The sequence below is a fragment of the Macrotis lagotis genome, chromosome X (genome assembly GCF_037893015.1).
Source record: "Macrotis lagotis isolate mMagLag1 chromosome X, bilby.v1.9.chrom.fasta, whole genome shotgun sequence".
NCBI lineage: Eukaryota > Metazoa > Chordata > Mammalia > Peramelemorphia > Peramelidae > Macrotis > Macrotis lagotis.
Genome location: NC_133666.1, coordinates 292,115,583 through 292,141,741, shown reverse-complemented (window position 1 = coordinate 292,141,741; position 26,159 = coordinate 292,115,583). Strand labels below are relative to the sequence as shown.

The 26,159-nt window shown below is 37.6% G+C and overlaps 1 protein-coding gene across 1 annotated transcript in view; it reads right to left on the bottom strand.

Moving 5' to 3' along the window:
* MTMR12 (myotubularin related protein 12) overlaps positions 1 to 26,159 on the bottom strand; it is a 107,230-nt gene that overhangs the window by 31,983 nt on the left and 49,088 nt on the right. Inside the window, exons 3-8 of the mRNA XM_074202543.1 lie at positions 23,070 to 23,209; positions 21,763 to 21,835; positions 19,913 to 20,043; positions 10,301 to 10,394; positions 6,006 to 6,135; positions 224 to 299 (exon numbers count right to left, since the gene is read on the bottom strand). Coding sequence (XP_074058644.1) covers positions 224 to 299; positions 6,006 to 6,135; positions 10,301 to 10,394; positions 19,913 to 20,043; positions 21,763 to 21,835; positions 23,070 to 23,209 — 644 coding nt within the window. The remainder of the gene's footprint in view (positions 1 to 223; positions 300 to 6,005; positions 6,136 to 10,300; positions 10,395 to 19,912; positions 20,044 to 21,762; positions 21,836 to 23,069; positions 23,210 to 26,159) is intronic.

The following is a 26,159-nucleotide window of genomic DNA, read 5'->3' as shown; positions in this document are numbered from 1 at the left end:
CAGGTTGTGTTAGCCTCCTTTTCAAGAAGCAGTAGTACTACCACCTCTGGGGAATCCCAAAGATATTTTCAGATCCCTGTTAAATTGATAAGAAACTACTAAATATTAGATAAACATACTTATTTAAAGCTCTAAGTTTATCTGGAAATGTAATAAAAATATGTATATTTAAATTATATGAGTATTTGGCTTTCAGGATATTTAAGCTTCCACAGCTACTTACAGGTATACCTCGTCCTTGAAAACATGAGATATCCTCTTCAGAAAGAGAAACAGGAACAACAAAATAGGCTGGCAGCCTAAGGGAAGAGAGAATTTATTCTACTACCAAAGGCTGAAATTAATTGAATCAAAAAGCTGAAATTCTAAAACAAAGAAATTCAAACACAGCCAAGGACAAAGGACCACCACATTTCCCTGATTAATGAGAACTGGCTCAAATGCATGTCCTTTCTCTCTCTCTCTCTGCCTCTCCCCCCACCCCCATTGGAAAGGAAGTCACAAGGCAAGGATTCTAATCCATGAGTAACAAAAACTAGTTGTATAATCTCAAAAACCCCTATACTTCTCTCTGGGATTCTGTTTCTTCATCTATAAAATGAGTCACATATGTTCTCTAATTTTCCTTTCAATTCCAAAATTTTATGACATTAGGGAAAGAAAGGAGGACTAGATTTCAGTGGAGTCAGATGCTCCATGAATGCTATGTTTGTCATTCAAAGTCCTTCATAACTTGGCCCCCTCCTACCTTTCCAGTCTTCTTAAATTTTACCCCTGGACAAACACCGTTCTTATTCAGGGACACTGACCTCTTGACTGTTCCATGAACAAGACACTCCACTTCTCAGCTCCAGGCATTTTCTCTAGCTGTGTCTCTATGTCTGAATACCCTCTCCCTCCTTCATGCCAACAACTGACCTCTCTCTTTGACTTCCTTTAAATTCCATCTATCACAAAAAGCCTTTCTTTCCCAACCTTTCTTAAATCTAGTGCCCTTTTTCTGTTAATAATGTCCTATCTGTCCAGTTCTGGAGCTTACTTTTTATATATTCACCTACATAGTGTAATCCCCACCAGACTAAGCTTCTCAAAGGCAGGAGCTAACTCTTTTTGTATTCCTAGCTCTTAGGATAATGTCTGGTACAGCATAGGCAAGCACTTAATAAATGTTTATTTATTGATAGGTCTGCACATTGTCTTCAACTTATGGTCTTAAAGACTTGTCTAGAGGACAAATCAGCATACTACAGTCTGCAAGTCAGATGTAGCCTGCTTCCTGTTTCTGTACAATGTAGGAGCTAAGGTTTTTATATTTTTAAACAAATTTTTGTTGTATTTTAAAATATAAAAACTGCATTTAGCTCACAGGTTTGTACAAAAACAGGAAGAAGGCGTAATTTGATTCTCAGGTCATAGTTTAGTGAATTGAACCTGGAACACTGAGAGATTAAAATGACTTGCCCATGGTCACAAAAATGGCAGATGGGGTGAGGGAATAGGGAATTGAGTATGATGACAAAATAACAAACTCAGGAGAATGGTGGGGCTTTTTAATAGAAATAGGGAATTTAGGATGAGGGGTGGATTTGGAAGGAAAGAGAAGTTCTGTTTTGGACATGTTGAGACTGAGGTGTTCTTGGGGCAACCAGTTTGAAATATGCACCACAGGCAGTGGATGTTGAGGGGTGAGTCCAGAGCAGATAACACGGCCAGATAGACAGAGAGTCATCTTTGACTCTGCCCTCTTCCTGAGCTCCTTTACCCAGTCACTGCCAAGCCTAACTGATTCTATCTCCTCATCTCTTGCCTCCAAACTGCAGTCTCTAGTCATAGAAGTTGCGAAGTCTGGAGTTAGGAAGACTCATTTTTCCTGAATTCAAATCTGGCCTCAGACACTTACTAGCTATGTGACCCTGAGAAAATCACTTAAACCAATTTGCCTCAGTTTCTCATCTATAAAATGAGCTGAAGAAGGAAGTGACAAACTACTCCAGTATCTTTGCCAAGAAAACCCCAAATGGGGTCACAAAGAATGAGACATGACTGAACAACAAAAAATACAATCTTGCTCTAGGACTTCCTTTCTAGATGTATGTCCTATTACTCCCGTTTACAAGCTTTCTGTTCTGGCCGAAGTGACTTAGTAGTATTTCCTACATTTAACATTCCCTTTCCTCTGTGCCTCTGCCCAGGCTATGCTGGGTAGTCTTGCTAGCCTTGAGGTATCAACTCTTCTGGGAAGATTTTCCTAACACATCCATCCTTTGGACAGCATTAGACAGTTTACAAAAGCATTTTATGTCATCTCATTGATCCTATTAACAACCCTGTGAGGAAGGTGCTATTATTTCTTCATTTTCAAAGATAGGAAATTGGGGCTAAGAGGACTAAGTGATTTCTGATGACTTCAGAGTCAACTCTGCCAAACTGGCACTTTAGGATTCCTCCATTCATTATATCCGTTTCCTTTCTCACTTCCAACTAACCTGTCTTTAGTTATATGTATATAAAAAGAATGTTATTTATTATATTACAAACACTTTAATTTTTGTTGTTGCATCCCTGTGCCTAGTATATTTTGCTGAAGAGGAGTAACACAAGGGCCAGTCTCAGAACCTGGTAGACCTGGGTTCAAGTGCTACTTCTGACACATACTAGTTGTGTGATCCTGGGTGAATCATTTTATCTCTGAATGCTCTAAGCAACTCTCTAAAACTATAAGTTGCCAAGAAGATGATGACCCCCACTGGTAGAAAGTTTCCTCACACCAGGGGATCCATGTACCGATGAAACCAGAGGTCCAGTTCCTGTCCCTCTACCCACCATTAGAGGTCTGAAGTGTCAATCTCAGAGGGCTATTATGGTGATAAAATGAAATGATTTCTGTAAAGCACTTCACAAATTTAAAACTCTAAGAACACTTCAGTTATTATACCAAAGAGTAAACAATAAAATGTTTATTGAACTAAATTTCTTTTTTAGTGGTACAGACACAGGAGAACAAAGCAATCAAATCTGCGCATGCTGCCTTCTGGGCAGGGAAGGCATCTATAGCTATAACATGAAAAAAAAAAGCTAATACAACAAAAAGCTTATGACAGGGGTCTATCAACAATAACTAGCTAAGCCACATCAGCAAGTCAGCCTGCCCATATTTAAGAGAAAAGTTCTAATCACTTTTACTGAGGACACAGCCCCTCAGCAAACAGCACAGGGGAAAGTGACACCTTATCCCAAACAATGAAATACAAATGTCACAAGAGAATTCAAGAACCTTCTAAGTAGTATATCCCTTTCTCCCTACCAATAATCCTCCTGTACAGCAAAGTGTCAACTGGTCCCAAACATTTGATTTTCAGAGATATAGTTTAAAAGCGATAAGACTTCAGTAGGCTGACTTTTAAAAGTGTCTCACATTAAATTATTATTTCTTAAATATCTACAAACCAAATGCTACAGAAAACCAAAAAAGCAGATTTAAGAGGAACCAGGTATGAAGGCCAAGTTTTCATAAGCAACCCTGGCTCTCAACAAAGCAGCTCTTTGCTTCTTCCTCTTAAAAAAGCCCCTTTCTTCAATTGGAAAAAACAAAATTATCCAGTGGCATGAAGAAAAATTTAACCATGAGCTAAGTAGGGAGAATTCCACTTCAAGTAGAGAGTAGGTTCTTTGTTAAGTGCCAACACCTGCACTGTTCACTTACTGGCAAGCCCACTTAATGTAGATCTCCCACAGAAATGTTCAAAATTTCCCTTCAAGCTTCTACCTGAAGTTAGAAAAATCAGAAAAGAAGGGGAAAAAAACCAGAATATACTCAGAGAATATGACACAAAAAACACAGTGTTTTTATTTCAGGGATCCCAGACTTATAAGTAGTCTCTTATCTGTAGGAAATAGTATACATTAAGTGCTACTGGTAGGAATTTGGGTTTATTCTGCTCCAGGAGCTTCCCAGGATGGCAAGAGGACTTGGCCAGCCTTTCTATTGCCCTGGGGATAATATTCCAGAATCAGAAGTTATGGTCTGCTAGGTGGCCAGATTACTAACTATAAGTAAATATTTCATTTTTTTTAGTAAATGAAAGAAATTCTCCCTAGGGTGTTTTCTACTTTGAGAAAAAATTACAAGTTATAGCAACCTTGGGTTACTGGGGGATAAAATGAGATCATACCTATAAAAGACTTTGCAAATATGTTAGCTGCTATAAATTGGTTGATGCACCCAGGATCATGAATGCAAATGCTCAAATCAATGACCACCCTGGCCCAGTAACTACCTTTGACGTGAATACTTAAATGCAATTGTGACTAAGTGTGACATCCATCTCAACAGGTGAATAACTCAGGATTAATCTCTTCTAATTATCTAATAATCTATGGATTTATCTAACATTCTCTGAATGTTAGGCAGAAGGTTCTGAGCATATCTATCAAACTGGGATTGCCTCCAGAAAGTTCTACCACAGAAGAGACTCATTTTAGGAATAATAATAGGAGACATTAACATTTTGTAGAACTTTAAGCTGTGAAAAGTGTATGATTCCCAGCTGATCCCTACAACAACTCCATGACATAGGGACTAAGAAAGACTCCTACCTAAGACAGATTTTAAAGAACAAACCTCAAAGTCTGTACCTAATTAGTAAATGAGCACATTATGTTTAAAAAGAGTGGCAGAGGTAAGCTCATACAAGCAGGATATTCTTTAGAATTCAAGTTATTTAGACACTGTCTAGAGAAGTAAAGATTTGTTTTAAGTCATTATGAAATAGTTTTTAACTTTTTATAAAATAGATTCCTTTGACAGTGTAATGAAACCTATAGATTCCTCAGAATCATATTTTTAAATGCATAAAATAAAATATACAGGTTTACAAAGGATACCAATGTTAATAAAAATCTAGCATTTATATGGTGTTTTAAAATTTGCAAAGTGCTTTATAAATACATTATTTTTATTCTCACAACACCTTGGAAAGGGAGTACAATTATCATTCCTATTTTACAAATGAAGAAACTGAGGCACAGAGAGGTTAAGTGTAACTTGCCTAGCTACCTCCACAACAGCTAGTAAGAATTTCAGGCCCAATTTAAACTCAGAACTGCCTGATTCCAAGTACAATGTCCAAGTACAACTCCTGGGCAACCTAGATATCTCTTACTATAGAAATATTAAGAAAATCAGTTCACAGACACCATTAGGAATTTCTGCTAAAGAGAGATGTTGAAAAAGGGCATGCTTTAGACATGGCATATCTATCCAAGTGATATGGGACCTAAGACTTAAGCATTACTTTGATGACTTAACCATTTTTCTTTACTGCTTTTACTCTTGGTTCACTTCAATAGCTATCTTAAAGATTTGTGTCTAGCCAAATGAACAAAAATGAGGGAAATTCCCTTATTAGTATTTACTTGGTAGATTAAGTCATATTCCTTGCCAATTATTATAGATGCTGTGTTGTGTTAAGTCTCAATGATGAAAAGTTACTTTGAAAATTTTGCCATCTAGCTACTCAAAATGGAGAGGTTTTAGAGCATGAAATAGAGCTGAAAATAATGAGGCATATTAGATTCGGACTCCACTGAATACACTCATGCCCCCCTCTAGTAAAGGTCACGTTCAGGTTGGCAGCTTACTATAAAACTTGATTATTCAAGGATAGAATCTACTGATTAACAAATTGACTTGGCAGAGAAACATCTTTGAGCAAAGAAAAACTATTTAATTGACTTCAAAACGTTATAAAATGTTACAACTGATAATAGAGGGTTAGTACACAATGTTAGCAGGCTCTTTCAAATGAGCATCAAGGACTTAAGTTTTTAGAAGGTATTGCACTGGTAGAAACAAGAAGGGTTTGGGGAGAAGTACAGATAGTTGCAGTTATGATTCTCACTCCAAAGTAAAAGCAGCTGAATATTTCATAATACAATTTTGAAGTCTACATAATAACACCTTTTGGTATGTTCAAGCTTTTAAAAGCACCATATTAAAACCTTACTTTTCACAGACTTTATAGCCTTCATTGGCACTCACTGCTTTGTATTTTATGTTTCCTTTTGTTCGCTCCAACTCCCAATGCCAGTCCTTAATTGTGTCAAACATCAAGGTTTGGTGTAGTGGGCCTGTGGCTTATAAAACAAAAATAAAGGGAATTAAAATAAGATTTTTTTTTTTTATTGTCATGGGTCATTTTATTGATCAGAGTGGTTAAGAATATCACAATTTTGCTGACACTGCTGGTTCTCCTTGTTCTGCTCACTTCATTTTGCATCAGACTTTCCAGGTTTTTCTGAAAACAATCCCTTCATCATTTCATAATTATTTCTACCTTAACAACTAATTCCTCACTATTAAATGAAAATCAGAACCAAATCACTTAAGCATCTACTTAGATATCCATTTGCTTTATTATCCATCCTTTTGGGGGGGGGATTTCATTTATTTATTTATTTTGAATTTTACAATTTTTCCCCTAGTCTGTTAGTCTTTACATTATTTCAATGGTATACATTGATCTAAGTTGAATGTGATGAGAGAGAAATAAGATAAGGTTTTCATGAAACATTGATATTGTTATATGAAAAAGAAATCTCAGAACCCAGATTCTTCCCCTTGTTTACAAAACTTAATACACTTAACTTTTAAAAACCCATTAATTTCTTAGATCTAATCTTAACCTTAAGGGTAGTAAAGACGGGTGACAGAAACATCTGGAAGACCTTGGATCAAGTAGTACATAAGACACATTTAAAATTGTGTGACCAAGAGCAAGTGATTTACTTTCTTAATGATCCAAGGCACCTCTTCAAGATTGAAAATGACAGAGGAAATGCATTGATGAAAGCAATTTTCAAACCGGGAAGTTAGTTCCTATACCAATGAAGAAGTCACATTTAAATTTGTTAAAAAAGCAAACATTTTATCCTCTTTTCTTCAAGAACAGATGACTGTCATTACATACAACATAAAGAGATATTTTGATTGCTCTTTTTCACAAAGCTCTGCACCCAGTTACATTTTTTGCCAAATTATGCAATAATTTAGCTTCTCAAAGAGGCAATAAATACTGAAGAAAGGCTTGGCAGAACATTAAAACGATAGCCTTACCACCACATACAGAAAGACATAAGGTTGATTTTGGCAAAGTGTCAAATTTTTACCACCCTTTTTATTTGAAGACAGACTGTCACCAAAAAGAAAATTCTCTAGCAGCTATAGTAGCCATATAATAATAGCATTTGTCCTTCCCCTGGAAGTAAAATCAAAATTCCTGGGGATGCATAAGATCATCTCTCTGCTTCACTTGATGTCTGCTCCTGTTTGTGAGTTGTGAGAAAGGAGAAGGGAGAGAAGTATCTGGCTGTGGCCACAGGCAGAGGAGGACACTTGCCAAGACAGTCTCAGATGCTTTATTCAAAACCAGTGAGCCATGTGGTTCAAATGTCTATCAGTGGCACATCTTAAAAGAAAGAGGCTACTGAAGATTACCTGTCTGATAAAATCTGTGCCCTCCACTTTAAATTACCCATGGCATAAGCACAAATAAAATGTTCATAGAATGCTATGAATTCAAAAACAAAAAGCAAAAATCCAAACCCAAAACTTTCCTCAATGGCTTCAACTGAATCAAGAGACTCAGTTCCTTCTGCTGCCCAGCTAGTAAAGTGAATCTTACAAAAGATCTCAAAGACTATGTCACTCTGGTTCCATAGTTAAGTTTCCAGAGGAAAAAAGTCTTTTCTGAAAGCATAATGAAATTTCTGCAGAATTTCAGTAAAATTAAAGAGTTATTAGGGCAAATGACTGCTGCAATAGGCTTTCCAAACCAGAGATGTCAAACTCACAGTTAACATGTGGCAAGGAGTGCAAAAAACTAGATTCAATTGTGACTGGGAAACTTTTAACAAAATAAACAAAAATACAAAATAGATATTAATTTATAATTTTCTCAATAAGCAGGGCAGGGATCTATTTCTATTAGAGTCTGACATAATGATCCAAACCACAAAATTCTCATCTCTTCAAATTTCTACACATTTGATTTCTAACTTAAAACTAGACAAATTAATTACTAAATTTAAAATCTATATAATATTAAATTAGAGTGGTGGAAGAGAGGGGAGGAAGATGGTGGGCATAAAAACCATTATGAGAAGATTCTGATCCTTCCAACTGAGGGATCTCAGTTAGTACAAATGAATAAGACCAGCAGGGTCAATTGGGGTAAGGTTCTTGGCATGCTGATCAACATATGTTAGGGTGGAGAGAAAGTTAAAAACTGGCTAGGCGAGAAATATTCACAGATTGTGTCCAAATTCCAGGAATGAAAGCAGAAAACTAAAATACAGTCAAGAAGGGCATAGAATTAATTCAAGTACAGCATAATTTCTCAACCAGCAAACTTTCCAATAAATTACAATAATTGAGAAGGAATTAGCATTTCCCCTGTACTATTTCATATTAGAACAAATTTCATTCCACACACCAATATTACAATGTTTAACTGGCATTTATAAGAAAAACCTCTAAAGCAGTTTGTAATCTTTGAGTGTTTTCTAAAACAAAACTAAAATGAAATGATATTCAGCTCGGTTTTAGTAGATATGTGGCTAGGGTGCATTAGAGCCAGGTCAAAACACCTTGCAAGAGCCAATTATTAAATTTTCAGGTTGAACATTTAAATAGAAAAATAAGCAAATGCTATAAATAAAATGTTGATTTATGGTTTTGTTGGTAATCTAGACTTAAAATGGTTAAGAAAAAATGTTAATACGGTGCAAACTTTAAAATGTGTTACAGAAACTTCCTTTACTAAAGAACTGGCTGTTAAATATTAACGTGTGTGTGTGTGTGTGTGTGTGTGTGTGTGTGTAATTTGAGTTCAGTCACTGATTGGCAACTGGTCTGAAACTCCCTCTATTAAAGCATGTTGACAGTCTGAAGTGAGAATACTCAGTATGTGTCAGAGGTAGGACTTGAATCCAGGTCATCCTGACTATAGTTTAATTCTGTGATAATTGCTCCCAGCATGCATAACATATATATATATATAGTACTCAGAATATCTGACTAATCAGAGCACTTCATGTCACTAGAGTTTACACCACATTGTTCTAGAAATGCTCTTTTAAGAGCCTTTGAACACCCCATATGCCACTTCCTTTTTTAAAAAATTTTTTTGTTTAAGGCAATGCGATTAAGTGACCTGCCCAAAGTCATACACATCTAGGCAATTATTAAGTGCCTGAAGCTGGACTTGAACTCAGGTCTTCCTGACTCGAGGGTTGGTGCTTTATCCACTGTGCCACCCAATTGCCCCTGCCACTTCCTTGATATATGTCTGATATATGTCTGAAAAACTCTAAGGTCATTAGACAGCAAGGCAATTAAGGACAAAGCAAGCATGGCAAATGGTTAATCCAGGTGGCAAATTGAGTGGGAAAGAGTGGGAAAATGACTAGCAATCTCTATCACTTTTGACCATGTTCTCTAGGAAAAGTTCCAGGTTTCCAGGGAATTATGGCTCCTCCTAGGCTGACTGCCCTGAAAAAATCCAGGCTCCATTGAGAAGATGTATCATCTTCGATTTTCAAAAATTTTTGTTGTGTCTCTTTTTTCAGAAAAATACCCGTTCAAGGATTGTTATCTAGGGTCCATGAACTTCTTTTCCAAAGAAATACCATAATTACACTTTGATATAGGTCGTTTCCTTTGTAATCCAATACATTTAAAATGCTATTCTGAGAAGAGCTTCCACAGACTCTGAAAGGGGTTCATGACACAAAAACAGTTAATTAAGTACTAATGCACTATTAGCAAATTATAGCAATTAGGCACTTTCCTTATCCAGTATTTATCGTCTCAATTATTGTTTATGATTGTTTACAAGACTTCTACGCACATTATCACACTCTCAAGAAATGCTTAGGATCAATACATTTAAAAGGGAAAGAAAATTTGGAAGTGTCTTTTTCAATTTGTGTTTTTCTAAATTCCACGCAGAGCTACCATTTGCAGTCTACCTTTCCTAAGAGTTAACCAACCTGTTTAAAAAGTTAAACGCTAGAGTTCAGTCATCAACAACCTGCCAACAAAAACTAAATTTTCCCCTGGTCCCAAAATTGAGACAGAAACCAAAGCTAGAAGAAAAGACAAAGAGCAGAAATAAAAGCAAGTGCATTTTTGAGACCTATTTCTCTTCTTGACCCCTACTTCTACTTCCATTTGGGACATTAGAAGAAAAATACTGCTCACCCTCAGGGAAAAAAAATAGAGAAAGCAGAAATCACATACCTGTTTTGTTTTTTTTAGCACTTGCATAGGAAAACAGAAACAATCGTTTAAGTAGTTTAGGAGACTGGGTATGATGAATTATGCCACTGACAATCTAGGAAAAAAATAACCGACATCAAGTTATTAAGTACTAAAGACAGAGTTAAATTTTGTCCAGAAAAAAATCTTAAGACATTAAAAGCTCACAGTTTTTGACAAAGGTCAGAAATATACTATGAAAAAGACTCATAGCCTGAGCCCAACTGACAACTGAGATAAGATACATAAGCCCAAAATTCAAGAACAATTTTTGGAGTCTTTGGTAAGAGGTCAGGTCAGACTGCCAACTACATAGGCAAGTTTCACACATAGTGTTTTTGTGTTTAAAATAAAGATTTTATTTCCTTTGAGATTTACAATTTTCCCCCCCTGATCTTACTCCCCCCCCCCATAGAAGACAATTTGCCAGTCTTTACATTGTTTCCATGGTATACATTGATCCAAATTGAATGTAATGAGAAATCATATCCTTAAGGAAGAAAAATAAAGTATAAGAGATAGCAAGATCAGACAATAAGACATCAGTTTTTTTCCCTAAATTAAAGTTAATAGTCCTTGGTCTTTGTTCAAACTCCACAGATCTTTCTCTGGATACAGACAGTATTCTCCATTGTAGACAGCCCCAAATTGTCCCATAGTATTTTTTCTTAAAAATTAAATTTAAGTACCAACCCAAAGATTAATAAAATCTGAAATACAATTTCAGACTCCAGACTATACTGTCTTCAAAATTTTTAAGTTTAATAAAAAAAGCACTAACATGGAACAATAAGAGCCGTGGTTCTGGAGTTAGCCAATAAACATTTATTAAGCATCTACTGAACAGAAGGCCCTAAGATACATGCTGGGAATATCAGCCAGTCCCTGCTTTCAAGGAAGTCACAGCCTAATGGAAGAGATAACATAAAAACAAACTATATATCCCCAATTAACTGGAAATAATTATTGGAGAAGGCACTAGAATTAAGGGGCTCAGGTTCACATTTCATTGCAACACTCCCCTACTCAAGTGACTATGAAATAAAAATAACAATAGTAAGGATAGCAATTTTATTTTGCTTAACTTAAATTAGCACCATGATCTAGCAATCTTGTGAGGTAAAGCTATTATTGTTCCCATTTTACAGACGAGGAAACTAAGGCAAAAGGAGGCTGAAACTAAGGCAAAAGGAGGCTAAATGACCTTTCCCAAGATCAAATCAATCTATTTTACTGCCTGTCAGGAAATCAGGCTACTCCAAGTGATGTTTAGGGAGCCACCCAATCATCAAGTATCTAAACTACCTTCCTGGGGTGGAGCCAGGAGAAAAGCACCTCTTAGGTGCTCTCTCTCTCTATATAAGCACCTCTTAGGTGCTCTCTCTATATATAATATTTCAAAACTTATAAAATAACTTATAAAATAAATAAAATAACTTATAAAATAAGGACTCTAAATTTTTGAGAGACAGAATTCACAGAGGGATCCGGTGAGGCAATTCTCCAGCCCAAGGCAACCTAGAAAATAGCACGAAGGCTCTGCTCCAGGGGATTAGAGGGGCAGCCTGCCATAGTGAAGGAACTTCAGCCTCCTGGAGGCAGCCCCAGGGCACCCAGGAGCCTCGACTAACAGCAGTGAGGGCAATTTCCTGACCTACCCTGGGAAGCACCAGGTACAACTTGGGGGATCAGTGAGGGGGGGACCTCTGCAAGAGTGAGCACAAAGCAAGCCTCGCCCTCAGGGCACTCAGCCAGCAGCATGGCAGTGGCTGCCCAGATCCATGAACAGGAAGCAGGTGGAGCCAGTAAGCAGGAGTCCCCAGGCAACTGAGCCTTGAGTGCTGAGCCTACCTAGGGGAGTGAAGAGAGACTTCTGAGGTCTCTCCTCTGTACCTTGGAACAGGACTCTGGGGCTCTGACCACATTCAGATCCTGATCACAGTCTAGGTCCCCCATACAAAAGCAGACCCCCCCCCACCTCAGCCCCATGGCAGAGGGGGGGCATTTGTGGTCATTCACAGACCAGGAGAGAAGACAGAGCCTCACACACTGAGACCCTTGTGGGGGGGGGGGGTGTCCTAATCATACTCAAAAGCTCAGAAAGCATACCAAAACCAGGTGCAGACTGGGAAAATGAGTGAACGGAGAAAAAAGAGGAACACCACTGAGAAATACATTGTCTATGATCCCAAGAAGGATCAAAATACACAATCTGAAGATGAGGAAGTACAAGCTCCTGCATCTAAAGATTTCAAGAAAAATGGAAATTGGGCTCAGGCTATGACAGAGCTCAAAAAATATTTTGAAAATCAAGTGAGGGAGATAGAAGAAAAATTAGGAAAAGAAATGAGAGAGATGCAGGAAAAACATGAAAAAGAAGTCAGCAGCTTAGTCAAGGAGATCCAAAAAAAAAAAATACTGAAGAAAATAACATGTTAAAAACCAGTATAGGTGAAATAGATAAAACAGTTCAAAAAGTTATTGAGAAAAAGAATGCTTTAAAAAAGCAGAATTGGCCAGATGGAAAAAGAGATAAGAAAGCTCTCTGAGGAAAAATCCTTCAGACAAAGAATGGAACTAAAGGAAGCTGTTGACTTTATGAGAAGTCAAGACACAATACTTCAAAATCAAAAGAATGAAAAATTAGAAGAAAATGTGAAACATCTCACTGAAAAAACAACTGATCTGGAAAACTGATTCAGGAAAGGTAATTTAAAAATTACTATGATACCCATAAGTCATGATGAAGAAAAGAGCCTTGACAACATTTTTAAAGAATTCCTACAGGAAAATTTCCCAGATATTCTAGAAGCAGAGGGCAAAATCGAAATTGAGAGAATCCACTGATCTCGCCCGGAAAGAGATCCAAAAAAACAGCTCCCAGAAATATTATAGCCAAGTTCCAGAACTCCCAAGTCAAAGAGAAAATATTGCAAGCAGCCAGAAGAACACAATTCAGATATCATGGAACTGCAGTCAGGAGCAGCACACAGGACTTAGCAGAAGCTACATTAAAGGCCCATAGGGTTTGGAATATAATATTCTGGAAGGCAAAAGAGCTCAAAATACAACCAAGAATCAACTACCCGGCAAAACTGAACATCCTCTTCCAGGGAAAAAGATGGACTTTCAATGAGCCAGGGGAATTTCAAATGCTCCTGTTGGCCAGAGCTGAACAGAAGGTTTGATCTTCAAATACAGGACTCAGGTGAAGCATAGAGAGTGGAGAAGGGTAAAATATGAGGGGCTTAATGATGATGAACTACATGTATTCCAGCATAGAAAAATGATACTTTTAATACTCATAAAAAACTTCTCATTTAATAGAACAGGTAGAAGGAGCTTTTATAGATGAAGCATAGGAGAGAGCTGAATTTGAAGATATAATAACGTAAAAATTGAGTCAATGGCTAAAAGGGAAATGTAATGGGAGTAAGAAAAAGGAGAGGTGGAATAAGCTAAGATAGTTCACATAATAAGATTTTTTAATTACAATGAGCTATTGCAATGATAAGGAAGGAGGGAAGGCGAGGGGGAATGAGAGAACCTTCACTCTCATCAGAGGTGGTTAGGAGAGGAAACAGCATATATACTCAATGGGGTATAGACATCTAGAGTAAGAAGGAGAGAAGGGGGACAGGGAGAAAGGGGGGGGGATGTGAGTGATGGAGAAGGTGGAGTGTGGTGGAGAGTGGTCAGATATAACACATTTTCTTTTTTACTTCTTGCAAGGGACTGGGATTGGATGGTCTGTCTGGGACCACAGGGCTGGGTGGTTGCTGGGGCTTAGGGGTGGTATGTGGGCTCAGGGCCTCTTGGCCCCAGGGCCAGTGATCAGTCTGCTGTGCCACTTGTCTACCCTACAGTACATTTAAGAAGAAGGACAGAGTGCAAGGAGAGAGAAAATATAGTATATGGTAATGAAGAAGTATGAATGGAGGGAGTTGCAATCAGCAATGGCAACAGTGGAAAAATATGGAAGTAGCTTTTGTGAGGGACTTATAAAGAATGTGATCCACCTGCAACAGAGCCGGAGGTGTTGGAACACAGACTGAAGCATATTTTTTTTAATCATTAGTTAACATTATTATTATTATTAGTAGTATTATTATTAGTAGTAGTAGTAGTAGTATTTTGGGGGGTTGCGGGGTGGATGGGGCTGGGTAGCTTGCCCAGGGCCGCACAGCTGGGTGATTATTGGGTGTCTGAGGCCAGATTTGAGCCTGGGTGCTCCTGACTCCAGGGCTAGTGCTCTGTCCACTGTGCCACCTGACCGCCCCTATTATTAATATTATTATTATTATCATTATTTTATTTTATTTTGGGGTATTTTGGGGGGGGTTGCAGGGCAATGGGGTTGGGGTGGTTTGCCCAGGGTCACACCGCTGGGTGATTGTTGGGTCTCTGGGGCCGGATTTGAGCTCAGGTGCTCCTGATTCCAGGGCTGGTGCTCTGTCCACTGTGCCACCTAGCTGCCCCTATTATTATTTTAATTTTAATTTTTTCCTCTTTCCTTTACTTTGTTGCTCATGAGGGTCTATATTTTTGGAGGGGAGAGGGTATTATTGTTTACTCTTAAATAAGAATATTTAAGTAATGTATAAAAAATCATTTGTACAAAAATAAAATAAATATAATAAAAAATAAAAATCATTAATATATCACAAAAAAATAAACTACCTTCCCCAACACCATTAGTATAGATAAGAGAAGTTAGTTTGAGATTAAGACCAATCTATCCAAATTCAAGTATTAAACTAATCAACAAATAACTAAAGAACTGGGATAACATATGGGTATCATTTGCCATAAACACATAAACTGAATTTCCATCAGATTTCTACTGAAATATTTAATGTGAGATAAAAATATCTCACAATATATTCTGTACTTTGCTTAGCAAAAGTATAGAAATTATATGTTGAAAGTAAAGTGGTCCCTGTCAGTTTTTAAATGTACCCACTTATATCACTAAGTCTCCAAACAGCCCTTTTCTTTAAGATTCAACTTCCAAGAAGTGGATAGAGCACCGGCTCTAGAATCAGGAGGACTTGAGTTCAAATTCGGCCTCAGACAATCAATAATAACCTAGCTATGTGACTATGAACCCCACTGCCCTGCAAAAAGAAAAAAGATTCAAACTTCCCCTCACTGAACCTATAGTTCTCTCTTAGGTGAGAAAGAGAAACTTTTAAGTTTTCAGCTTCTTTCAAGATTTTCCATTTTTGCTTTTCCTTAGGGGTTAATGTCATAGATGCGTGGCTGGGAAGTTAACAGTGGCAGGGTGGGTGAAGATTGCTATAGGCCTTCTCTCTTTAGTCAATCCCACCCAGGTGCCTCACCGTTTGCAAGAGACAAAACTCTTACTCAAGAGCCAAGGACCCCCTCAGCATCCAGACCAAAAATCAGAAGTCCTATTTCCTTATCAAATCAGGCAAGTGAGAAGGATGTTTTTGCACAACACTCCTCAAAAATGAAACTGCCAAATCATGTATATGATTATGACTCGATTAAGAAGGATGAACATCATCATCCACTCCACCCACAATGCCTATCATTGCCTTCAGAAAGAACTACTCTAGGGTGGCTAGGTGGCACAGTGGATAAAGCACCAGCCCTGAAGTCAGGAGTACCTGAGTTCAAATCCGGTCTCAGACACTTAATAATAACCTAGCTGTATGGCCTTGGGCAAGCCACTTAACTCCATTTGCCTTACAAAAACCTAAAAAAAAAACCCCAAACAAACAAAAAACTACTCTAGCTTACTATTCCTCTGTCTGATGAAGGACAGGAAAGCAAGACCTGAAATGAATGAAGAAGGCCCTTAGGAGTCAGCAGTATGCTCATGCTCTCTGAAAATGCTTTAAGACTGGTTTAACTGCATTTTGAGTAAGTCTAAATGCAGTAATACATCATTGCATCACACTTTTTTTAAAAAACCTGTTAACATGAGTTTCTCTTTCCCTCTTTTTGCAATATAAGCAAAACAAACCCACTACTTCCTAGGATGGGGGGGGGGGATTCTAAAGAGAAATAAATTCCCCAAACAGATGCAAATAGTTACCCTTTTAACTTCCTCTTCCTTTGTGTACCTCAGGCAGAAGTGAAATACTCTGAGGTCTTTGCAGTGGATAATGAGCTTCTCAGGGTATTTCTTCAGTTGTCCAAACAATGGTTTTTTTTTCTCATCAAATACTATAGGAGAAAAATATTCAAATCAGCAGATAAGATGAAAAAAGAATATTGGGTTACAAAGTGATAAGCTAAAGTTTGAAGAATTAAGGCTTATTTTAACTTCCTGGAGTATCTTAAAAAGTGAGAGTAAAAACAGTGTTTGTTCTCTAAAAAGATCCCATTGAGCAAGAGCCCCATTCATGTCCTAGTTTCTGAGCAATCTTGTTTCTTCATTCTATTGGCCATAACACAGCAATGAAATAGGCTGCTTACTCTCAGAAGAATTAAACTTCACTTATTTGAAGAAACTGGAATTCTAAAACTAAAAATTACTAAGTAAAGAAATCATCCAGGAAAAACTTCTAATAGAAGAACCAAGACTCTAGAGAGGAGGGAATGTATGTATTTATCTATTTTGTAGTCTGTTTTTTTTCCCAGTAATTCAGTCCCATAGGACTCTTGAAGATCCCATTTGAGGTTTTCTTAAGAAGAGATACTGAAACGGTTTGGCATTTCCTTCTCCAGTTATTTTACATAACAGGAAACTAAGACAAACAGGATTAAGCAACTTGCCCCAGTCCAAGATAGTATCTGAGAACAGATTTGAACTCAGGTCTTCCTGATGCCAGGCCTGGCATCCTCTGCACCCATTAAAAAGAAGACAGGCCAGCAAAAACAAAAACAAAAAACAGCAACTAGATAGCCCACTGAACAGAATGCCATGCCTGGAGTCAGGAAGACCAGAGTTCAAATTTGTTCTCAGAAACTTACTAACTAGGTGACCTTGGGCAAATGTTTGCCTCAGGTTTCTCATCTGTAAAATGAGCTGGAGAATGAAGTACCAAATCACTTCTATTAGTATCTCTGCCAAGAAAACCCCAAAGAGTTGGACAAGACTAAAACCACTACAACATCACAAAACTTTTTGACGGGTACATTCGTATAGTATACTAGTATACAGAATCACAAAAAATGCTCCATAAATCCCAGAGCTATAAACTGATTAAATGCTAAGTAAGATCCATATTGTGAACAGTAGGAAAAAAAGGAAGACTAAGACTGCCTAGGAAAATTTTCTTTGACAATGAGAAAAGATACATCAATTCAGAGTGCAGTGGATTTGGATGTGTGGTGCTCTCTGGTCCTCAGTTTAAAAGGAAAGAGAGGCAATATTGGTGAAACTGACAGATCACTGGGCTCAGACTAATAAAGATCTAGATTCAAATCTTAACTCAAACATAAATTAGTTTTGTGATTCTAGGCCAGTCACTTTAATTCTCTTCCCTCTGCTTCTAAGTGGCACAGTGGATAGAGCACTAGCCTTGGAGTTAGAAAGATGAGAATTCAAATTCTTCCTCAGACACTTGACCCTTACTAGCTATGTGACCTTGGGCAAGTCACATAACCCTGACTGCCTCACATCCAGGGCCATCTCCAGTTGACCTGATTCATATCTGACCACTGAACTCAGATGGCTCTGGAGGAAAAAATGAGGTCGGTGACTTAGCACAGCACCCCCTCACTCAAATCCATTTCATGTGCTTGTCATGATATCACCTCCCTGATGTCATAGCCATCTTCGAAAATGAAGGTCAAACATTATCAGTTTTAGAATGAATGAGATGGGCAAGATGGTCTCAAGGTGTCCTTCCAGCTCTATTTGACATTGTATGCAGAACAAATTTTCAAGATCTGCTTGGGTATGATATTGTCAAACTCCACCATAAAACAAGCACTTACCTCCATAAATTTGGTCGACACAGTGCAATGTAATATCATTTTCTCCTATCACCTTATTCTTAAATTGAGGCTCCTAAAAAAGCAAAATGAGAAACAAATAAGTCAGAGTTGATTGAGACATTACAGATTGGGCCACTTTGTTGCTCATGAGGGTCTATATTTTTGGAGGGGAGAGGGTATTATTGTTTACTCTTAAATAAGAATATTTAAGTAATGTATAAAAAATCATTTGTACAAAAATAAAATAAATATAATAAAAAATAAAAATCATTAATATATCACAAAAAATAAACTACCTTCCCCAACACCATTAGTATAGATAAGAGAAGTTAGTTTGAGATTAAGACCAATCTATCCAAATTCAAGTATTAAACTAATCAACAAATAACTAAAGAACTGGGATAACATATGGGTATCATTTGCCATAAACACATAAACTGAATTTCCATCAGATTTCTACTGAAATATTTAATGTGAGATAAAAATATCTCACAATATATTCTGTACTTTGCTTAGCAAAAGTATAGAAATTATATGTTGAAAGTAAAGTGGTCCCCGTCAGTTTTTAAATGCACCCACTTATATCACTAAGTCTCCAAACAGCCCTTTTCTTTAAGATTCAACTTCCAAGAAGTGGATAGAGCACCGGCTCTAGAATCAGGAGGACTTGAGTTCAAATTCGGCCTCAGACAATCAATAATAACCTAGCTATGTGACTATGAACCCCACTGCCCTGCAAAAAGAAAAAAGATTCAAACTTCCCCTCACTGAACCTATAGTTCTCTCTTAGGTGAGAAAGAGAAACTTTTAAGTTTTCAACTTCTTTCAAGATTTTCCATTTTTGCTTTTCCTTAGGGGTTAATGTCATAGATGCGTGGCTGGGAAGTTAACAGTGGCAGGGTGGGTGAAGATTGCTATAGGCCTTCTCTCTTTAGTCAATCCCACCCAGGTGCCTCACCGTTTGCAAGAGACAAAACTCTTACTCAAGAGCCAAGGACCCCCTCAGCATCCAGACCAAAAATCAGAAGTCCTATTTCCTTATCAAATCAGGCAAGTGAGAAGGATGTTTTTGCACAACACTCCTCAAAAATGAAACTGCCAAATCATGTATATGATTATGACTCGATTAAGAAGGATGAACCTCATCATCCACTCCACCCACAATGCCTATCATTGCCTTCAGAAAGAACTACTCTAGGGTGGCTAGGTGGCACAGTGGATAAAGCACCAGCCCTGAAGTCAGGAGTACCTGAGTTCAAATCCGGTCTCAGACACTTAATAATAACCTAGCTGTATGGCCTTGGGCAAGCCACTTAACTCCATTTGCCTTACAAAAACTAAAAAAAAAACCCCAAACAAACAAAAAACTACTCTAGCTTACTATTCCTCTGTCTGATGAAGGACAGGAAAGCAAGACCTGAAATGAATGAAGAAGGCCCTTAGGAGTCAGCAGTATGCTCATGCTCTCTGAAAATGCTTTAAGACTGGTTTAACTGCATTTTGAGTAAGTCTAAATGCAGTAATACATCATTGCATCACACTTTTTTTAAAAAACCTGTTAACATGAGTTTCTCTTTCCCTCTTTTTGCAATATAAGCAAAACAAACCCACTACTTCCTAGGATGGGGGGGGGGGGATTCTAAAGAGAAATAAATTCCCCAAACAGATGCAAATAGTTACCCTTTTAACTTCCTCTTCCTTTGTGTACCTCAGGCAGAAGTGAAATACTCTGAGGTCTTTGCAGTGGATAATGAGCTTCTCAGGGTATTTCTTCAGTTGTCCAAACAATGGTTTTTTTTTCTCATCAAATACTATAGGAGAAAAATATTCAAATCAGCAGATAAGATGAAAAAAGAATATTGGGTTACAAAGTGATAAGCTAAAGTTTGAAGAATTGAGGCTTATTTTAACTTCCTGGAGTATCTTAAAAAGTGAGAGTAAAAACAGTGTTTGTTCTCTAAAAAGATCCCATTGAGCAAGAGCCCCATTCATGTCCTAGTTTCTGAGCAATCTTGTTTCTTCATTCTATTGGCCATAACACAGCAATGAAATAGGCTGCTTACTCTCAGAAGAATTAAACTTCACTTATTTGAAGAAACTGGAATTCTAAAACTAAAAATTACTAAGTAAAGAAATCATCCAGGAAAAACTTCTAATAGAAGAACCAAGACTCTAGAGAGGAGGGAATGTATGTATTTATCTATTTTGTAGTCTGTTTTTTTCCCCAGTAATTCAGTCCCATAGGACTCTTGAAGATCCCATTTGAGGTTTTCTTAAGAAGAGATACTGAAATGGTTTGGCATTTCCTTCTCCAGTTATTTTACATAACAGGAAACTAAGACAAACAGGATTAAGCAACTTGCCCCAGTCCAAGATAGTATCTGAGAACAGATTTGAACTCAGGTCTTCCTGATGCCAGGCCTGGCATCCTCTGCACCCATTAAAAAGAAGACAGGCCAGCAAAAACAAAAACAAAAAACAGCAACTAGATAGCCCACTGAATAGAATGCCATGCCTGGAGTCAGGAAGACCAGAGTTCAAATTTGTTCTCAGAAACTTACTAACTGGGTGACCTTGGGCAAATGTTTGCCTCAGGTTTCTCATCTGTAAAATGAGCTGGAGAATGAAGTACCAAATCACTTCTATTAGTATCTCTGCCAAGAAAACCCCAAAGAGTTGGACAAGACTAAAACCACTACAACATCACAAAACTTTTTGACGGGTACATTCGTATAGTATACTAGTATACAGAATCACAAAAAATGCTCCATAAATCCCAGAGCTATAAACTGATTAAATGCTAAGTAAGATCCATATTGTGAACAGTAGGAAAAAAAGGAAGACTAAGACTGCCTAGGAAAATTTTCTTTGACAATGAGAAAAGATACATCAATTCAGAGTGCAGTGGATTTGGATGTGTGGTGCTCTCTGGTCCTCAGTTTAAAAGGAAAGAGAGGCAATATTGGTGAAACTGACAGATCACTGGGCTCAGACTAATAAAGATCTAGATTCAAATCTTAACTCAAACATAAATTAGTTTTGTGATTCTAGGCCAGTCACTTTAATTCTCTTCCCTCTGCTTCTAAGTGGCACAGTGGATAGAGCACTAGCCTTGGAGTTAGAAAGATGAGAATTCAAATTCTTCCTCAGACACTTGACCCTTACTAGCTATGTGACCTTGGGCAAGTCACATAACCCTGACTGCCTCACATCCAGGGCCATCTCCAGTTGACCTGATTCATATCTGACCACTGAACTCAGATGGCTCTGGAGGAAAAAATGAGGTCGGTGACTTAGCACAGCACCCCCTCACTCAAATCCATTTCATGTGCTTGTCATGATATCACCTCCCTGATGTCATAGCCATCTTCGAAAATGAAGGTCAAACATTATCAGTTTTAGAATGAATGAGATGGGCAAGATGGTCTCAAGGTGTCCTTCCAGCTCTATTTGACATTGTATGCAGAACAAATTTTCAAGATCTGCTTGGGTATGATATTGTCAAACTCCACCATAAAACAAGCACTTACCTCCATAAATTTGGTCGACACAGTGCAATGTAATATCATTTTCTCCTATCACCTTATTCTTAAATTGAGGCTCCTAAAAAAGCAAAATGAGAAACAAATAAGTCAGAGTCCCTAATATTCATGATTGAGACATGTACAGATTGGGCATAGATTGAGTCAATATCTTCCTCTTACAAATTCTAAGAATGATAAAAAGATGAGACCACACCTCCAGATAAGATATCATATAGACTCAGGGCAAAGATAGCAAGCTGTTAGCCAAAGCATCCATGGTTGTTCCAAATAAGAAGCCCAAAGACATCTACTTGATTTAGTCAGAAGGGAAACAAGGGGTTAACATCTTTCCTCTATAAATTCTACAAGTCATAGAAATCCTATTCACTTATAAAAGTAAGCAAACCCAAACCTAGAAAAAAGAGAAAAGACCCAATGATGCAGCCTTCTAGTTAAATACATTCCTCATAGACTTCTGTAAGAGCAACCTAAGACTCTTACTGAGAGAATAGGGTGGCAATAGTAGATCACATTGGCCTTGCTATTTAAAATTCAAGCTTATCAAAGGGCAAGTTTAAACAGGAACCAGCAAGTGATCTCTGCACTTTACTATGAATTGGCCACATTTTCCTTTATGCTTATTCTTCTTTATTCATGCATTGACTCAAAGTGCTGATTCCATGAGGGCAGAAAAAATTTCTTATATCTTCCATCTCCCCTAGTGCTGAGCAAGCAACATTTCTATAGAAACTTCTAAATTTTGATGAAGACATTCTCTTGTTAGTGTGAACACTTCACCTATCAGTGAAGATATCAGCTCCTCCATGCCAGTTGTTCCATAGATCTACAATATAAAGGAGATCTTCCTGAGTATATTAATGTTTTCATGTATATGTGTGTAGCATTTAGGATGTCAAACTGTTATTCTTCACTCTCATAAGACATCCTGGACTTTGCAAATACAAGTCAGCTCATTAATGATACTAGCAGAAAGTTTTTAGGGGTTCTGCTACTGAAAGGAATAATTTAAAGGTAGAGACATTTTTTTGCTTTTATTATGCCCCATATTCATAGTAAGAGCTTAATAAAAACACTTTTTGACAGATCTGTGAAGACAAGAGATAGAAAAGAAATTCTGTGTGTGTGCATGCATACATGCATTCAAGAGGGAGGTTGGGGGTGAAGAGATAGACAAAAACAGAGAGAAGTATATATGTATATGTATGTGTATTTATATATACAATCATACATATGTAAAGTAGAAGACCCTTTAAGAGGCTATTGCAATAGTCTAGACTATAGTATCCTCATACATTATCATCCAATGTAGACTCATCTCCGAGGAAGGCAATCTTGAAGTCTGTGCAAACAAGTTTCCCACAGATTCCATGCTGACCTGAATCATCCTGGATACACTTAAGAACTGTGCTGGCTTCACAAAGCAATTGTTCACCTAATCAAAAAACAAAATTAAGTACATTAATTTTTCATTCAGGTATAAAAAAATTTAAGTTATATCTCACTAAAAAACAAAAAAAACCTCCCACACAAACTATGTGTCCGTGTGTGTGTGTGTGCATGTGAAAATGCTACTGAACCTTCTAATAATAGGATGAAAAAATTTTGTGAGACACTGAATTTATAGCACAAATAATCAAGCACTAAAATAAGCAAAGTCAAAATGGGTTGATATATCTAATATAAATATTTTCGAAGATAAATTTGATTTTGAGAGATGGAAGTCAGATAGTGTTCATCAAGGACTTATACTATCAAGAAAACATGGTAGTAAGGTTGTCAGTAACTCGTTTTTAGACTAGACAGATACTCCACAAAATCTCTCCCCTGGGTAGTTGAAAGATAATTAAATCTTGCTAATATTTCTATAATCTACAATCTCCAACCAGTTTTGTAGTCATATTTTCTATTTGGGCTGGGGAAAGGATCTGATAAGAGTCTTCCTGGATCCCAGGGTACAAAGTTGGCTAACAGAGGTGTGAGGCAGAGCTGCTTCTTGCAAAATCATCATTATCACTAGGAATTTGGCTTCAAGGACAAGAAGCACAGTACATGCTCAAAGTACAGAGGTTAGGGCCCAAATGCTCCCAAGAAAAAGAGCCCAGGTTCCCTTGGAGTCCATCATAAATGGTAGGAAAAGAAATGTCATGTGGTAAAAGACCAGAAATACAGTATGTAGAGAAAGAGGAGGAAGTACTACTTCCTCTTTAAAAAAATCGACTCCCTTTCATAAAAACACACAAAATCTTGTAGTATTATTAAATTCTTGCTTCATTCAACACTCCATAGAAGATCAGAGACAAGTTTTCCATGCCCCATGATTGACAAGAGAATACAGATCAGCTTCAATTTATCTTTAAAAAGGTTCAATAATTGCTTCTAGTTTAAAGAATAAGGCAACAAAGGAAGTGTTTATCCAAAAAAGCTTCATCCAATAGTGTTTGGAGAAGATACATACTCTCTCTCTCTCTCTCTCTCTCTCTCTCTCCCTCCCTCCCTCCCTCCCTCCCATACACAACAGTTAAGTAATTTATTCTGTATTCAAAAAACCTCCAGAAAAGGCTTGTTAGTTAAATTAAAAGAAAATTAAAAGAAGACTTGTTGGGGGGGGGGGCTTGTGATTTAAATTTCCTAAAATGGCTTTATTAAGTTTTCCAGTTCCACTTTTCTCCAAACAGGACACCATACTATGGTTGAAACACTTTACAATAAAAATTACTTATAAGAACAACTAATAAGAGGCTAATTTTTATTATATACAATAAGTAGGAGATAATATTTTCAAGCATAATACACACACACACACAACTGTAGAGTGCAAATTAATTTGTATGTACAAGGCCAAATTTTTTTCTAAAGCGGAGGAACAGGGTTGCTGGCTTCAGAACATACACTAGCTGTGTGACTCCTGGGAAGTCCCTGGAAGTACTCAGATTCAAAGTTGCCAATCTCAATGAAAGTATTTCCTATACCAATGAAATCACAAGTCCAGATTGAACAAAAAGAAAAATAATTGCTTTGGCCCTCCTAGAGGACTAGTGAAATGTGATAAGAGACCTATGGTTTTCTTCTCTCTTAGGTGGACTTAAATCAATTTGACTTTATGGTGAATGGAAGAAATATCTAGGAATGCTGAAGTCAAATTGACTAAGGGAGGCTCCAGAGAATTGTGCCACAGAGTGTCAGGTTTAGAGTCAGGAAGACCTGAGTTCAAATCCAGTCTCATTTACCAGTTGTGTGATCATGGGCAAGTCATTTAACCTCCATCTCCTTCAGCTTCTTCAATAACAAAAGTGAAATAATAACAGTACTTAGGTACCAGGGCTGTTATGAGGATCCATTAAGATAATGTTAGCACCCAGCAGTACCTGGCTTACAATAGGCACCATATAAATGATAGTTATTAGAAGAGATTAAAGAGTGACACAGTATCACAGTTGAAGTTCCTTTCTCCATAAAAAATCCTATGTGCCAAGTTATTCCAGTTTTCCACCATCAGAACAAGAGCCTCTTGGGGAAAAAGGGTTTAGCCTCTTGGATAAACCTCACGGTTTACCTTTCTTTGTATTGCCAGCACCTAGCATAGGGCCTGCAATACAGAAAGTATCTAAGAAATGCCTGCAAAATCTACTCCAAGTTCCAGGTCTTGGGGCAAATTACTATTCCCTAACATGCTCTGAGCTAAGAGGAGAAAAATGAGGAGTAGCTGATGTCATTACCCTCATGACTCCTCACTAATGCAAGGGAACCAGCTCTTCTTGCTTCTGGTCAGCCAGGAAAACAAAGTCTTACTCTGGTGGCAGAATTCCTCCCTTTATCTATCTCATCCTGATGCACCTAATTCTATGAGGTCTGGTCTGGTGGGAATGGAATGACTGTTCTGCTTGCCCTAGGCACTGCCTCCCGATGCCCAGGGTAATCATGGAAGTTATATATTCAAGTTTCAAACCAGCTCCAGAGAAAGGACTAGGTGGAAGACTGTGAAAAAGGTTTCCAGTACTTGAAAATCCTAGCAAGAAAAAAAATCTTCATTAAGTCTTTTTTTCAGCTACACTTACCCCAAGAGCAAACAAACCTGAGCCCTGAAACACTTGGGTCTCTTCAATAGGCTCTGAGAGATCCCTGGAACACAGCTGTGTCAGGACCTACCTGACTGCTAGGCTGGGGCATCTACTTCCTATCTCCTTGCTAGGCTCCAGAGACCCTGGGACTAATATAAGCATGCCTTGAATGTCAGTCTCATTTATTAAGCTCCCACTAAGGGCCAGACACTGTGCTATGCTCAACAAAGGAAAAAAGTCTGCCCTCAAAAAGTTTACAAATTAAAATGGGGGAGACAACATACAAACTATGAATAAATAAGCTCTAAGAAGATACACTGTTAT